Source organism: Trichomonas vaginalis, chromosome III, assembly GCF_026262505.1.
Source record: "Trichomonas vaginalis G3 chromosome III, whole genome shotgun sequence".
Lineage (NCBI taxonomy): Eukaryota > Parabasalia > Trichomonadida > Trichomonadidae > Trichomonas > Trichomonas vaginalis.
This window is the reverse complement of record NC_067205.1, coordinates 16,767,085-16,784,681: the sequence shown is the minus strand read 5'-3', so window position 1 is coordinate 16,784,681 and position 17,597 is coordinate 16,767,085. Positions and strand designations below refer to the sequence as shown.

Sequence of the window (17,597 nt, the reverse complement as noted above, 5' to 3'; positions counted from 1 at the left end):
AAAAAGTGGGTTACTTTACAAATGCCGGGAAAAAGAATTTATTGGGGGTACAGCCATGTGATATGAAATGATAACGATAAAATGTAATCGACATGTGATATGATAAAACTTGGTCCATGCCAACAGGTGTTCCTAATGAAATACCTAAAGGATATGTGCCAGTTAAATCTAACTCTCATCATAAGATTGTTCGATGCGCTACAAAAAATGCAGAAGGGAAGCAATGTCTACATCAATTTTATTTAGAATCCTACAATGATAATAAATTAATAGCAGACCACACTTGCTATTATACAAAACTTATCGATTTTGATAAAGTTCTCACTTCAAAAGAGAAGGTTCTTTAAGCTATTGAGATTTTTATTGGTTGTAACAAAATTTCCTTTAATGCTATATCTTCTGATTCATTCCGTGATCTTGTGGAAATCATTCTTGAAGTAGGAATGACATTGAAGAAGAAGGATCAAATTAATGATATAATCAAGTCTATAAACCGAGCTCAACTTACAGAAAAATTTTTGCAAGATTCCAAAGAAGCAGCCAAAAAAAGTCTATCAGATTACTTCGACCATACTGTATCCCTCTTAATTGATGCTGGAACTGGTCTTATCGGTACATGATGGTTATCCTTTTCCGTTGGATATCAAGACCGGCTTTGACGGAACAACAGATTCTTATGATCGTGCCATTCGTGATGCTCTGGCAATGTTGGCCTCAAATGGAATAAAACTTGGAACCGTTGTAACTGACAACTTGCTTGCTCAAGTCCTTGCATGTGATCACAATTTTGTTCAAACAGACGGATTTCTCAGAATCCCTTGTGCAGCGCATACACTTTCCTTGGCAGTTAAGTCATTTGTTGAAGACTATTCAATGGAACATGAATTTCCAGTATTTGAAAATCTGAATAAGATTTCACTTTTTCTCCGCTCTAAGCCTGTTCGTTGTTACTTCAAAGTTGAATGTCCACTCTACGTAAAAACAAGATGGACAAGTGAATTTGATATCATTTTATGGCTTGTCAAGCATTATGAAACGTTGAAAAAGCTGACATACTCTTATATACGAAAAAAGGAGATTTGACAGAATGTCAAATCTCCTCAAAAAGTGACAGTTTACATGGCAAACAATTGCGAGCAATTTTTAGCCATTTTGGCTGAGAACTAGGGTCTGCGAGGTACATAGATAGAATCAGTACCTCGCAGACTCTAGTTCTCTATATGGCGCCGAGAAATTTTGGTGAAATGCGACGACATTTCACCAAAATTTTCTCGACGCCATAGGATGAATTGGAGGGTGTGAGATACTATTACATATAATAGTACTCACACCCTCCAAAACCTCGAAAATCTCAAAATTTCCTGCAATTATCATCAACTTTGCATAGCACAATCGGCCAAAAATTCATTCAATTGTCCTTCTTCTCAATATTTCTTAACTCTTTCGATTTCTTTCAAAATATCTTTCAATAATCTTTCAATGATAAATATTATACAAAAACGATTAGTATGAAACCTTTTTGCATTTTAAAAATATTTTATATTTCTGTTTTTATTTCAATTTTTATATTTTTATTTTCCTTTTTTTTAGATGAAACTTATTTGTTTACCAATATTCCTTATTTTACAAAATTTTTTCAATTGAATACTACAATAATTTTATCTCTCCTTTATTAAATTTTCGATTTTTATGTTAATTCTAATTCTTTGCACTATTTCTTGTCAGTAGTAGGATAGGATGGGTTTTGTGACTTTTTTTGTTACATCTATATATAGACGATGCATTAAAATATATTTATTTATAAATCATTAAAAAAATTAAAGTTAATTTTAAAATAATTTATTTTTTTATCTTTTATAAAAGAAGCTATATATAGATGATGTCAGATATTCCGCGATTAATTAAACATTGTTTAAATCCTGAATGGGTTAAACTTCAATTTAAAAATGAAGATTGTGAATTATTAAATGAATATGAAAGCCAAAATAAGCTAATGAGGTATAAATATAATGATAAAGAATATTTAATTTCATGGAATCAATGGAGTCATAATCAAAGACCTCATAAACGAGAAGAAGAAATTGAAAATAATGAAATGGAAATCATTGATGACATTAAAGAGGATGGAATTCCTAAATTTTGTAGAAAAACCTTTAGAACTAAGTTAGGAGCATATAAACGTAGAGTATTAAATCCTGAATATCTTAAACATCAATTTAAAAAGGAAGACTGTGAATTATTAAACGCTAATGAATATGAAAATGCTAAATCAAAACTGAGATATAAATATATTGGAAGTGATGAAAGGTGTAAAGATAAAGATAAAGTTTATTCAGTTTCATATAATAACTGGCACACGTTAGGGATAAGAAAACATTTAGGAGATTATGGTAAAAGTTCTGAATTCTTTAAATCTAGTATGTACGAGAGAGTAAAAGAAATTAGAAATAATTATTTTCATGAATAAAAAATAAACTACCATAATGAAATAAAAAATAAAAAATATATTTATTTATAAACCATTAAAAAAATTAAAGTTATTTTTAAAAATAATTTATTTTTTTATTCTTACATAAATGACCCAACAAGTAAAACCAGATAAAATAGATTATCGAATTTTAGAGGATGGTGTTCCTGTTTATATTCAAAGATTTAAAGGGAAGCAATATTATAGAATTGTTAATCCTGAATACATAAAACATTTATTTAAAAAGGAAGACTGTGAATTATTAAACGCTAATGAATATGAAACCAATAAATCAAAATTGAAATATAAATATATTGGAAGTGATGAAAGGTGTAAAGATAAAGTTTATTCAGTTTCATATAATGAATGGAAAACCAATAAGATAAGAAAACATTTAGGAGATTATGGGAAATGTTCTGAATTCTTTAAATCTAGTATATACGAGAGAGTAAAAGAAATTAGAAATAATTATTTTCATGAATGAAAGATTCACTACCATAATGAAATAAAAAATATATTTATTTATAAATCATTAAAAAAATTAACATTAATTTTAAAATAATTTATTTTATCTTTTATAAAAGAAGCTATATATATAGATGATGTCAGATATTCCGTGATTAATTAAACATTGTTTAAATCCTGAATGGAATCAATAATCATCCATGTAAAATTTTAGAACTCGGTAACGAAAAACTTCAGAAAAAATTAAACGAAAGACTATCAAAAGATAAAGTTGAAAGAGTAAATAAACTCGCTAAAGGTAATGGTAATGATGAAGAAGAATTTGATGAGTTCAACATTGAACTTTAAGAAACTAATGATTATTTGAATTTATGAAATCAATTATTTGATTCATTCTTTCTTCAATCTCTTCTATTCTTTTTGTTAAATCATCAATTTTCATTAATGAGGTGATTCTTGATTGAGGAATAGATTTCAAACTAACCACTCCTTTTATTTTTGAAATTTTGAATCCATCAACTTTAAACATTTTATTCAATTTACATGTTGTCAATTCTTCAAATAATTTTTTATTATTGGCATAATAGTCATTAAATTCTTCAACAGATGAAAAAATTTTTATTTCAGTAATCGGTTTAACAACGTTTATTTTTTGTTGAACATTTTCACTCTCATTTATTTCTTCCTCCTCTGTTTCATTTATTTTTAAAATCGGTTTCATTTATCATTAAATAAAAATTAGAATATAAGTGATGAAATATATTTTTTAATTAATATTAAATCAGAAATGGCGGCAGGATTCTTTAAAAAATTATGGGAAGGAATTAAGAAAGCTGCGGGTTGGGTTCATAAAAAGATTATTAAACCCATTGCAAACTTTTTGGCACCAGTAGCGAAAACGGCAGGAACTATCATAGGTGGAGTATTAGGTACTAAAGCAGGTAATCCGGCGATGGGAGCACAAGCAGGTAACGCAATTGGTGGAATAGCTGAAGGAATACTTAATAAAATAGGGGGTAGATAGTGGAAAAATAAATTATTTTAAAATTATTTTTATCTTAGTATCGGTTGTAGTCTTTGATAAACTTTTTCTCCTTTATTTAAAACTTCTCTTATTGGGGCAGCTTTTGGTGTTATTGATTCAGCAACGTCACTAATTGCTTCTTTATTCTTAAATATCCAATTTGCTCCCTTCTTCAATGTTTCCCAAACTTTACTCGCTCCTCTTTTTACTCTATCCCACAGTTTCTTAAATATACCTGCGGCCATAGTTGATTATTTCATTAAAATTAAAAATTCATTTTCATCTTTTAATTTTGATTTTTTATTTATTAATAAATGACGACTAACTATTTAGTGCCAAACACTAAACCGATTAATGGAAATGTGTTTCATTCATTCGAAAAGATAAATGAAATATTCGCAAAGAATGATGGTAGAAGTTATTATAGAGAACTTGAAAGTTCATGCTATGACTCTGATACTCCATATTTTGATGATAAACAAACTCATTTAAGAATTACAAATCCAGCTCATGATGTGAACCAATTAGGTGACACATATATTAAACGCAAAGTTAAAGCAACTCTAGTTTCAAATAAAGCTTTCACATGTGATGCCGCTTTTAAATGCATGCGTTTATTCGTTGGTTACAAATCATCAAATCAAAGCTTTAAACAATTAGAAGTAGAAACCGAAAGAGGTGATGCCGGTTATCTTCAGATGGATTGCGCCCGTGAATCTTTCGCATTTGCAACATATAAACCAAAATCAGAAAGGAAAGTTAAAAAGTTTGTTCATTCGTTATATAATAATGTTCAAAAATATGATAACTCAGTATGTGGTAAAATATGACCCTTCAGAAGTTTTCAAGAGAGCAAATGAAGAAGTTAATGTCACTTTTGATATGATTATTCCGGTAAATGATTTGTTAGCATTTCAGGCGTTCGATGATTATCCTAAATCATTTGGTGATATCATTCTTAAATATTATGTTTTCAGGGATACTTTAGTATTTTGTCAGGTTGACTCGTTAAGAGTTGCTGATTTACAAAATTACGTTTATGAAAAGATAACTAATGAAAATTATGAAAAGATTATGAATCATGTTTATAAATATGATCGCAAATTCCAACAAATCGGACTTCCTGCCAAATTAATTACAAGCTTAGCCGCTACATCTGCTGACGCAACAGTTGATGATGTTATTATTTCATGCACAAAGATGGAAGTTTTAGAGGATAAATGCATTACACCAGGATACGGTTTAATTGAAGAATCAGTTAAAGCAATACCACGTTTATTCAGTAAGGAAGATCCATTCATGATTCCAGCTCAACATATTGACGTTCGTTCACTAAATGGAGGTTGCATCACTCCTGAAGGTATTAGCTCAGATTTCTCATACGCTCTTCATAATGTTACAGATGTTGTGTTAACATTTCCGAAGAATGCAATGCAAAGAACAGTTTTAGAAAATCCAATGCTTCGAGGTCTTCAGGTCACTATAGATTCCAGAAACTTCCCCGATCAAGCGATGACCACAGTGGGCGACATATTCTTTACACGTATGCTTCAAGCTTCTGATTTAGATGGAGTGAATGAATGCACAGAAGAATACGAGGACTCATTAACTAGACCACTGAATGCAGATGATGGCACGCCATTAGCTAGAACATGAAAGACCAAACTTCATTCTTATGCACTATTCCAGTTCAACGTGATGGAGCGGTATATTCTTTGATGGATTAGAAACTTTCAACTCACAAGTTACAGTACAAGTGAAAGCTTATCCAATCATTCAGGGTGAAAATGACACTTACTGTTCAAAGGTGACAAATCCTCCTCAGGTTTGGTTTACTAGGACTACATATTAGACATGGACACCAGATGAAGGTTTGAAATATCATCCAACAGGTACACCACCACAGTATAGAAGTTCATATGATGAAATATTGATGAATAGAAATGTTTAAAATTATAAATTTATTTTTGATTAAATGGATTTAAATTCATCCACCCCTTATGAAGAATTAGCAGGAGTATATAATACATACGTAGATGATATGATTAATGAAGCATTGAGTGATAATAGAAATGCTCTATCTAAGGAAAATTAATGAAAATTCCATATTCTGAATGTTACTTAAATTCAATCACTGCAGCAATTGGTAAACAGAATAAAGGTAAAACATTAACGATATTAAAACAAATTATTATTATTGCTAACACTTCCCCCCATTCACATGTGTTAATTTATATCAACCGTTCAGGTTCACCTTCAGATGATACATTTGAATCTTTAAAGCATTTAATCAAAATTCCAATTATTTATTTATCACAAGAAGAAGCAGAAGATTATTTAAAAAACTTTTTAATGTATAAAGAATTATATAATACAATCAAGAAGCAAGGATTAGAGGATAAAATTATTGATAAACAACGGGATGAATTATTTGAAACACTTTCTATTTCAAATTTTGATAGAGAATTTTTGCATTCACTCATTTTTCTAGATGATGCAGTGAAATCAAAACTAATAACAAATGAGAAATATATTTTAATCAGTTATTAGCTCAATGTCGACACATTCATGTTCATTCTTTATGGCTGTTCAATATTTCAAAGCATTAAGCACAAACATTAAATCAAATCTATCAACACTTTTCATTTTCAGTGGGTTTAGTCGTCAACAGTTGAACGTTATGCTTTATCAAGTGAATGTACCAATGAGCATTAATGAACTTTACACACAATATCAGCAATTAGGTGAACATGGAAAAATAATAGTTGATTTAAATAAAGGAGGTGTTAAATTTGATTAACTTTTTATAATTAATTTTTATTTTTTATTTATAATTAAACATGACAGAAATAGCAAATCTTCTACAGGTTCCATTAAAACAAGGGACAAACAAAAAGGGTGCATATAATAGAACTATGAAAGTTCCTGATGGAATGAAAGAATTAGTTCATATTGTTGCTGGTCTTCAAAAAGATGTTAAACAAATGAGAAACGTTTTAACATTACCAGAAGCTCAAGCATATGCCAAACGTCAAGGTCCAAATTGGGAAGCACACGAAGCAGACATTACGGGTCCAAATGGAAAACCTGATGGTATAAATGAAGTTTTCGTTACTGATGGTCAAGGTAATATTAAAGTCATAAATGGTTACAAATTAACTATAACTGATTATCCTAAACGTAAAGCATATAATGAACGTTATCCTATGCAATTTGATGAAAATGGAAAAGCTGTTAAACAATACATTGGAGAAGGTGAAAATGGTCCAATTAATTCATACCGTTATAATCCATATTCTTATTTCAATGAAGAATTAAATGCTATTGAAGAGGACCGGATGGATTACCACGATATTCTAACCAGTTTGATGGTAAATATGCAAATATTAGACCTGAAATTTCAGCTAAGAAATTCTTTAAAGTTGCTTTATTCGATCCAGTTTTCGCAAATGTTAAAGATGAACTTAAACAGCAATTCCAACCAATTATAGTAGCAAGAATTGCATCGGGTGCTTTATCTCAAGCATTCAAAGATTTAATTAAGAAACCATTATATCAGCAACGAGGTTTAACTTATGATTTAGTTAAGGAATCAGATAAAAGAAAATTTGAGAAATCAGATGATTATAAGAATGCAATTAATGAATATATTAGGTCTATTAATTACGATGAAACAGCTAAAAATCAACTTCATGAACAAATACAGGGAATAATAGATTCAAAAGTTCCAGCAAAATAAAAGTTTAAATATATTTTTTCATTCGAATATAAATGAGAAGACGTTTCACTAGTCAAAAGAACACTAACGCAAAAGCAGAGATTACGGTTGGTTATAACGTAAATGATGATAAATCACGAATTATTCAAAATGTTAAAGTTAATGTTAGCTCTGAATTAACAAGGTCAGCAACTCAACCAAATTTATTAACTCGTGACTTACCGAAGAATGAGGAGAATGAAGAAAACCATGAGAATGGAAACCCAATCATTTTATCTGAACCCGGTAAAGAACCCGTTGAAATTCCCACTTATCCAACATACCCCCACCCTTTCATCAAACATCGAGAACCCATATAAAATAGACATTAATTCTGAATTAATGAAAATTTACCGTGATATAATAATTAATAATTATGATTCAATAATAAATTTAATTGACCAATCCGGTTTAATTATTTTACCTTATGAATCATTAATTCACATTATCGCCATTCTTTGTGATGTTCAAGATTCAGACGTTAAGATTCAATTTTTCATAGATGATGAGGTTTCATGCTGCGGAACAGTTGCAAAAATAAATCCTATAAAGGATATTAGCACAATTAAGATATCAAAGAATGGAACAACAACTGAACTTCATTTAACATATAATGATATTTATAATAAAATAGTTGATGAATATAAAATATCACTTGAAAAATTCTTTGTTAAGGCTATTTAATATTCAAGCATTACATTATCGAATAATAATCCTTTGAATCATAATCAATAATAATTGACCTTTCACCAGTTTCTATCGTTTGTTTTATTTCTTTTTGTTCCCCACTATCCGGATCGGTCATTGTAATTGTTTTTGTTATAGTATCAGCTTTATCTTTAACTTCAATCTTTTTTCCATCGGATATTTAAACCAAAATTCCAAAAATTCGATATTGTCAATCTGTTCATATTTTAATCTATCAATTGCATTTTTAATACCATCTGAAAATCTTATGAAATGGTCATTATATGGGTTTGATTGAACTAAATTTGAATGAAGTGAAATATAACCTGTTGATGAATAAGACACTGACTCATATTTTCTGAAAACACTAAAATTTATAACATGAATAAATTTCTTATTCGTTGAATTTATGAATTCTTGAGGTAATCTTATTCTAGTTTTATTTTATCACTGGAAAATAACGCTTTACCATATTTTTAATCGTAATAAAAATGTCAATTATCAATATTATTTCGAATAATAGCTGTGAATTAAATTTAACAGTTAGCGGAATTTATAATGTTACTCTCGTTTCTGTGAGTGGTAAATTTAATCCCTTTTAGACCCTTCAGATTATATATCATTTATTAAAGATGACCTTGAAAAAACGTATAATATGTATATAAATAATGTGATAGCGAAATGGGATATTAACATGATTTTAAGTTATTTAAATGAATCATTTATCGTATGGTATGAAGAAAATTTTAAATCAAAACCTGATAAACTTTTTGAACTTGATGAAATAAATAACCTTATTAAATTCCCACTGAAAATTAAATTTTGTCCTCCTCATCTTCGTTCATTGTTGGGATATTAAATTTTGAAAAGATGTTGGGGTGTTTTGTATTCTGACACTGGTTCCAATTTCATTTTAATCAAATGTGATAAAGTTAATACCCAATGAGATTTTCAATCAAACATTAGACCCTAATCTTACCCATCAATACAAAACATTTTATCCATCAACTTAAACACATTTTCTTTATCATATCCGTTTCAATTATCCGGGAATTCATTTATTCTTCATTCAAAAGATTTATCAAATATTAAATTTAGAATAACTGACCTATTTGATTGTGATTTAGAATTATGAATGAAATATTATGGCAATTTCAAATAGAGAAAATAGCTGATGAGATAACCATTAATATTTATTTTTAAATCGTAAAAAATGATTAAACAACAGCAACCACAACAACTTATTACATACGCCATATATGCATATAATTCAAAGACGGCAGAACAAACGCAAAGGTTGAAATATGGAGATTTGGAGATAGTATTGAAAATGACCGTTTCGAATTCGTTTGCAAAGGTGGTGCAGTGATATCAAATATAAAAGAAATTTATTTATGAATTCAAAAATTAAAGGAATAACGGATGATATAACATCAATTCCACCAGAAGAACAGAGATATTACGCATTAAATGCATTTCCTAAAGTTTTGAAGATTGGAAGATTTAATTTAAATGAGGAATTCATAGAAGGTTTCCTAAACGACATAATGAAGAAGGTGGATAAGGAATATGTGGATAGTGAGTTAAATAAGAAGGTAGATAAGGAATATGTGGATAGTGAGTTAATGAAGAAAGCAGATAAGGAATATGTGGATAGTGAGTTAAATAAGAAGGCAAATTTGGTTTATGTTGATGAAAAAGATAATGAAATTAAAGAAAAGGTTGAATGGTATCATGAATGGACATCGGAGACTTTTAAAGTTAAAGCTGATACAGGATGGGTTTCAGGATGTTTAGACCTTAAAGCAGATAAAACTTATGTTAACGATGAGTTAGAGAAGAAGGCGGATAAGGAATGGACATCGGAGACTTTTAAAGTTAAAGCTGATACAGAATGGGTTTCAGGATGTTTAGACCTTAAAGCAGATAAAACTTATGTTGATGAAAATTATGCAAAGAAGTCGGAAGTAAATGATGTGATTACAAGCATGAAAAATGAAATACTTCAAACATTATATCCTGTTGGTTCTATTTATACGTCAATGAATTCAACAAATCCAGAAACAGTTTTGGGTTTTGGTATGTGGAAGCAGATTGTAGATAAATTCTTATACTGTGCTAGATATTCAAAGCAAACAGGAGGTTCGAAGAAAATTAAAGAAGCAAACCTTCCACCGCACACTCATACAGGAACTACAAACTTTTCTGGCGACCATAGCCACTCATTAAGAGACCACCCATTATACAACTCAGACTATGAAGCCGGTTATGATGTTTTATCTCCAGCTTATAACGATTCAACAAAAAAGACTTTTCGACAAACTGAACCAGGAGGAAATCATGTCCATACTTTCACAACAAATCCAACAGGCTCGGGTAAAGATTACATGCCACCATTTGTGACTGTATTCGCATGGTACCGCGTTCATTGAATGAACTAAATATATTTTATGTCTGTAATTAATTAGGTAATGAAGTAATGGATGAACTGCAGAAATATATGTTTACGTTAATGGTTTTTAGGTTATTCAATAATTAATTATTTTTGAAGAACTGAAGGTGTCACTACGTCACCATGTGTCACTCGGTTAATTAACTTCTCTGAAAAAATGAGACAACATGACATTTTGACAACAGTCCTGGAAATATGATGCAGTCCAAAAATAAAGTTAGTTTTAAAATTATTTTTATTTTTTTTTTATTTTGTATGTAAGAATAGAAATGTCAGTCGAAGCAAAAACATTCACGAACAAATCTAATGGCGAAACATTCACAAAAGGCACTTATAATGGTATTGAAGTCTTACGTAGAGACAAGGATAGTTACATTAATGCAACAAAGATGTGTCAGCAGTTTAGGAAAGACTTTAGAAAGTTGTTGGAAAATAAGTCCTGGGAAGAGTATTATAAGGCGTTTTGTGAAGAATATAGCAACAGTCCGAATTCCGGCGGTTGCTTTTTATACAAAATTCATGCAGGAATTCCTGATGAAATCAAACAGGTTAGAGGAACGTATGTAGACCCAAGACTTATAAACTATATAGCAATGTGGGCTTCTCCAAAATATTGCATAGCAGTTGGAAAAATTATGGACTCCATAGACAAGAAAGTTCATGAGAAGTTAGATGAAGAAGAACTCGAAGATACAGTAGAAAATGCTAAACATTTGTTTGAAGAAGAAGTTAGAAAAATGTGCGAAAAACAATTAGAACATGAACGTGAGATATGTTATGGTTATAGAGATTCTCCATACGAACTAGACCAATGGGAACAAGAAGATTTAAAGAGAGAATTTAGAGAATATGAACTCGCTAAGATAGCATTAGAAACTGCAGAAAAGAAGTTAAAAGTTTGGGGTCGTTTTGTACAAAAATATTGTGAGTAAATGAACCATTTATTTTTATTGAATTCACCAAAAATATAATTGAGGTGAAGAGGTGAGATTTCACCTGTTTTTTCACCTGTTGTTTCACCCCCGCCGCTTAGTGGCTCAGACCCTTTGGGTCTCGTGAATTTTCATGAATTTCCTTAAGATAGAAAAAATAAAGTTAGTTTTAAAATTAGTTTTAAAATTATTTTTATTTTGTATAAAAGATATGATTTCAACAATCGGCACAACAACAATTCAAGCCACGAACGGCGGGACTCTATCCACAACTACAGCACCAAACTCGCTAGTCATGAATCCTACGTCAATGTTGGTAGAGATGAAAAGCTTTATTCCTTCTTCATATACTTTTGAAACAGAAATCCAGAAGATAAAGCAAGAACTTTTAACAAGTAATTTAGACTGTAGTGCGAAAGATGAAACAAATGAACAGTATCTTTATGAAGTAGAGGACCTCATCGACCATTTGCCTAAACTACCTGAAATTCAGCAGCAAAAACTAACTATTCCTGAATTCGACGAAATTGAAGTCAAAGCAACTGACTCAGTAGAAATTAAGAAATTCATACGTAAAGTAAATTATGAATTCCTTGGTTTTCATTGCAACCATAAAGTTATGGATAAAGATTGCGACATGGTTTATAAAAATATTTCTGACCTTTACAAATCCGAAGAATTTAAGACATACGATAACTTTGTTTCATTAGTTGCAAAATGTGTATGGCAGATAAGAGATAAAGATAGAAGAGGTAAAGTATGGAATGAACAGATAAAACCAGCAGCTTTTGAGTTAAAGAAAACCATTGACGCCTTAGTTGTTCTAGCTGGTTTTATTTCAATGTATAACGCAAAAATGAATTTATTCAAAAGACCGGATCTTTATTTACAATTTCTAATGGCGGCATAAACTCTTGCCATGGCATTTTGTTTTGTGTACCATCATAGTAGAAGTAGCTGATTTTAGGTTCTTTATATTTACGAACATGAAGGTTCCAGTCACACATTCGGAAACATCTTGCAAATGTTTTGATTGATTCAATCACATCGTCGTCTGCGTTCTCAAGAATAGCATATCTATATATGATACCTCCAAAGAGATATCCATATACATTGACAACTGAATAAGGAACTAGGCCTTGATCAACATCATCAATAAATCTTTTGATAATGTATTTCCCTAAGAATCTAATATCGTTATCATCCAGCTTAACAAACTTGTTATAGTATAAAAATTCGGAATAATGAAACGAAATCTTTTCACCCTTCTCGAAAGTAAGTCAAGAGCCTTCTGTGGTCCGGCTTCTTTTGGATATTGAGATCTAAGGTATTTTAATTAGTTTGCATTTTGTGTTAAACTTATAATAATATTCGTAATAACTCGAATATAACGTTATAGCCATTGCCCATCTTGGCAATTTTGAAAGAAACAAATAGTGGATCATGTAGCTCCAAATAATCAATATACAGTTATATATGTAACCGAAGACAGCAAAAAGATCCAAAATTTTATGTCAAAACTGAAATCGATGTTTTACAAAATTTTACAAATTTGCATACCGTTTACATTGATGATTTTTCAATGGCAAAAAATAATTCAAACAAAATCTTCTCACAAAATTATTGAATTGAAAATGAGTAACCAATCATTAACACAAAAGCATTACTGTTATTTAATGTAATGTTATTAATGCTGATATCTAAATTATGGGGTAATGGAAATTTTATATATAGAACCCATCTATGTAAATCACCGCTCTTCCCTAAAAAGAGACATCGAAATTTCATATAGCGGTTTAACATGTAGCGAAGAAAAAAACAATATAAATTGCTTAATGGAGCCAAAAATAAGCAATACACAGAATGAAATACCAAAAAGACAAAGTGAATATTGAATATATGAAATTATGTTTTCAAAGACCTAAAATAGTTTAATAATATATCAAATATTTTATAATTCCAAACAAAAAATATAAACAAATTTAATTTGCAGGTTGTCCACCCGAATTTGCGATTTCTTCCCATTTCTCTACATTCCTCTTGAATTGTTTTCCTATTCCTTTGAGAAGAGGAACTGCTTTCGACAAAAGTTCGAAAGCAGGGGGCAATAGCCTTCAAGTGATCTGCATTCCATCTTGCAATCTCTTGTGGAGTCTTTTCTCCTGCATTTTCGCTATCATCAGTGAATTCATCAGATAAAACGAAGACCAAGATTTTGTTGAATCAAAGGGTCTTGCGCAGCTGCCAAGTTTCCAATTCTTAGTATCAATTTCATCATTCTTGCTCTCTGTTGTGTATTTGCCAGAGGAAGTGTTTCATCAGGTGCAAAAGACAATTTAACATCATCAATAATCTTTTGGTGTTGTGATGTTTCTGTGCTTAAAATAGTATCAATGACTAAAACCCAGAAATCATGTAACTGGTCTGCATTTAATGAAGATAAAATATTGCAACTTGGCTTTCCAATTGTTTTAATTGCAGACGAACAATGGAAAGTCTCCATGACAGGCTGATCTTTTAAATAATAATGACAAAGGAGTCTGTACTTTAGAACTTGTTCCCATTTTTCCTCTATGTCCCATGTCATGGCAAATTGCACTTACTAAAAGAGCCAAAATCTCCAATTTTGTGAAATTAGAGAACAATCTTCCAACTTTAACAATCATGTATGCCATTTGCGTAACATCAACAGCATGATTGAAGTTGTGGAAAGGAACGTGATGGTATTGTTCACTGATAGAAGTGATGAATCTCAAGATTGTTTCGATTTGGATGTTGAATTCTTTCAACAAACCTAAATCGTGGAAGAAAAACAAAAGAATACGAAATTGTTCATTCTTTGGAAACGCAACAGCATCAAATTCAATTGAAGAAACAGTAGAAAGTAATGGTTCAATGATGTTCAGTCTTCCAGGCATTTCAGTCATCTTCAATTCAGTGGCTGTCAAAATTGTAACTAATTGGCTTTCTGGTTTCCAGAAATCTTCAGGAGATTTCGCCATCCATCTCTGCATTGCCAATCCAGCAAAAGCAGAGAAGTCTTTAGAAGGAGTTGGTCATCAGCTGTGAATTTTGGAGATCCTACTTTATCAACAGCTTCAATAACACCGATGACTTGATTCAATGAATCCAAAATGGGAATTGCCAAAATTGAATTCGGTTTTATTCCCATTTGACTCAAAAACATTGTATTGAATCTTCTATCTTGTGTTGGATCTTCTTCATTAACTTCTCCACCACTTGTTGCAACGAATCCTACAACATCTTCATTCGTAGAGAAAGAAATTGTATCATTAACAGCAATCGGATGACAAATGTGTCTTTCTCTGTCAATTGCGAATATGAAAACATATTTAGATTCAACTAAATCTTTTGCGTTACTCATTAAATTTGTAACTAATTGGTTGAGTGTTGATGTGCTTGACATGTTCAACACAATATCTAATATAGCACTCATCTTCTTCTTCGTTATCGTCGCGCTTTCATACAATTGAGCATTAGACAAAGCAATGCCGCAGAAAACATTAAAAGCACTCATTAATTCAATGTCAGTTTTTGTAAACTCGTTTCCATCGAGTTTATTAATCATTTGAGTGCATCCCATTATAGAACCATCATTGTTTCTGATTGGCACGCAAAGAATGGACTTTGTCAAGTAACCTGTCTTTTTATCGACAGCCGGATTAAATCTAGGATCTGAATAAGCATCAGGAATGTTGATGATTTCTCCAGTTTTCGCAACAGTTCCTGCGATACCTTCTCCCAAAGGAACGAAGATTTTTGAGTTCTCACCATGCGCAACAACAGACCAAAGTCCACCTCTCACTTTATCAACCAAAAACAATGAACATCTATCAGCGTTGATGAAAGATTGAGCTTTTGTCATGACTTTTCTGATCAAAGCGTTTGTATCCAATTCAGCGGATAACTCTTGAGCAACAGCCAAAAGAGCTGTGTAGTATTTGTGGTTTGTTCTCGCTTTTTGTATATTTTGGATGTTGCTTTCGTGTAACTGAGCATTTTGAAGAGCGGAAGAATAAACACGGGAAAGAGCTTCCAACATGATTTCATCTGTTTTGTTGAACATCATTCCAGATCTTTTTTGCCTTGCAACAGCAACTAACATGACTGTTCCGTTGGAGCTCTTCAAAGGCATCGCGAGTAATGATCCGTTTGGATATTCACCATCCATTGTCATGTTGAAATCAACTCTTTCTTTGGCGATTGGAATGTTGATAATTTGCTTCGTTTTGTAGCATGTTCCTGCAATTCCTGCACTGTCTATTGGAGTCTTGATACGTGTAACAGAACTCAAAGAGTCGTCATCACTTCCTTTGCTTCTGGCGGCTTCACGAAGTTGTACTAAAGAGTTGTCTTTTTCGTCGGCGAAAAAAACTTGGAGAACTTCACATCCAATGACACGGGATGTAGTTAACTGGATGGATTCTAAGAGTAGCATGACTTGGCGATCAATAAGAAGGGATTTGGTCGTATCTGTCAAAATTTTCTCGATCATCTCATTGAATCCGGAATCTCCTTGATAAAGTCGTTGTAAACCAAAAGAAATATAGTCAATAATAAGTACATCGTCTGGTTTTGGAGGAATAACTGTTCCTTGAGGATCAATTCTGTCTACAATTTCAATGACCCATAAAAGTTCTTTTTTGCTATCGTAAACTGGTGTTAAAACAACAGACTTAGCGAATTTAAGCAACTGTTCGTCGTACTGTTGGTTGTAATTTGGATCTTTGGCCGGATCTTTTATGATAACTTTATCTTTAGTTTTAACAACGCGATCTAAGATTCCTTGGCCAATGGGAACTATCGTATTTGTTGTCGGTGAAACTAATATATTTGCTGTTTTAACTCTAACCCAAAGCACAACGCGGCGACATTCAATTAATGACCTTAATCTGTCTTCAAACGTGGCAATAAATGTAGATTTTGCGTATTCATTGCATAGAACTTCGAAAAAATGATATATTTCTAAAAACCTCTGTATTTGGTGGAATAAATTTTGAGCGAAAACGCCTCTTTGCGCTTGGTCTTTAATCTGTTGAGCTTGTTTTATTGCTGTATTAAGAGACGTTTCATCACCTGTAATAAAGCATCGTAAAAATGTTGTTTCATCGATATTTCCACGCCCACCAATTGCAGTACCGCCTCTGCTCATATTTGCCGTTAGTACAAAGTCATCACCTTGAATAGCTTTAGCAGCAGACTCATTCTTTCTGCTCACAGCAAGCTGTTGTTGCATTTGACATTGTTCTTCGAAGCATTGTATCAATTCTTTCGCCATTTCCGATTGAATTTTGATTAAATTGCGAATTTCTGCTTCTAATTGTGCAACTTGTTGCGATTTCATCTGTAAAATTTGTGATAAGTGCGATAATTGAAGGTTATAGCCACCATCATTCAGCCCAACTGATGTTGACTGTGAGAATGGAGTGATAGCAGTCGGATCGATGGGCTGAAAAAAACCTGACAGCTGCTTACCAATCATTCTTATTTATTTAAAACGTGCAAATTTTGTAAAAAAATATTCATTTACAAGTAACTACATACAAAGAGAGCCAATAAGGTTTCAGTTACTATCTTCCTGATTGAACGTAGGTCCACAAAATCGTAACGATGCTTTCTTGCACTAATTTGATAAAGTTGGCTGAGGCAAAAACAAACTACCATATTATACTTAAAACAAGCAGTTGGAGAATTAACGCCAACAGCCTCTTCAAATTATTGACTTATTATTCATTGAAATCATTGAAGATTAATCATTTGATTTTTCATCTAAATTTTATTCACAAACAAAT

The 17,597-nt window shown here is 31.4% G+C and overlaps 5 protein-coding genes and 2 pseudogenes across 7 annotated transcripts, besides 2 other annotated features; 5 read left to right on the top strand and 2 right to left on the bottom strand.

Annotated features, from left to right (window-relative positions):
* Positions 1–591: 591 nt before the first annotated feature.
* Positions 592–1,083, top strand: TVAGG3_0715190 (ribonuclease H-like family; the record flags this gene model as incomplete). Its single annotated transcript, XM_001307597.1, has 1 exon — positions 592–1,083. The coding sequence occupies one exon, from the start codon at positions 592–594 to the stop codon at positions 1,081–1,083; it is 492 nt and encodes a 163-aa protein (XP_001307598.1).
* Positions 1,084–3,985: 2,902 nt separating this feature from the next.
* TVAGG3_0715180 (uncharacterized protein) lies at positions 3,986–4,201 on the bottom strand (the record flags this gene model as incomplete). The annotated part of the gene is made up of 1 exon (XM_001307598.2): positions 3,986–4,201. The coding sequence occupies one exon, from the start codon at positions 4,199–4,201 to the stop codon at positions 3,986–3,988; it is 216 nt and encodes a 71-aa protein (XP_001307599.2).
* A 69-nt stretch (positions 4,202–4,270) lies between these two features.
* Positions 4,271–4,786: a mobile genetic element.
* A 547-nt stretch (positions 4,787–5,333) lies between these two features.
* Positions 5,334–12,646: a mobile genetic element.
* TVAGG3_0715160 (uncharacterized protein) lies at positions 6,797–7,238 on the top strand (the record flags this gene model as incomplete). The annotated part of the gene is made up of 1 exon (XM_051243917.1): positions 6,797–7,238. A coding segment is annotated over one exon (442 nt), but the record flags the coding sequence as incomplete, so codon positions are not given.
* TVAGG3_0715150 (uncharacterized protein) lies at positions 7,728–8,033 on the top strand (the record flags this gene model as incomplete). The annotated part of the gene is made up of 1 exon (XM_001307599.1): positions 7,728–8,033. The coding sequence occupies one exon, from the start codon at positions 7,728–7,730 to the stop codon at positions 8,031–8,033; it is 306 nt and encodes a 101-aa protein (XP_001307600.1).
* On the top strand, positions 9,614–10,832 carry TVAGG3_0715140 (annotated as a pseudogene). Its single transcript has one exon. A coding segment is annotated over exon 1 (1,219 nt).
* TVAGG3_0715130 (uncharacterized protein) lies at positions 11,122–11,784 on the top strand (the record flags this gene model as incomplete). Its single annotated transcript, XM_051243916.1, has 1 exon — positions 11,122–11,784. One exon carries the CDS (start codon positions 11,122–11,124, stop codon positions 11,782–11,784), a length of 663 nt encoding a protein of 220 aa, XP_051090503.1.
* A 1,120-nt stretch (positions 12,647–13,766) lies between the features above and the next one.
* On the bottom strand, positions 13,767–17,297 carry TVAGG3_0715110 (annotated as a pseudogene). Its single transcript has one exon — positions 13,767–17,287. A coding segment is annotated over exon 1 (3,521 nt).
* Between the last annotated feature and the right edge of the window lie 300 nt (positions 17,298–17,597).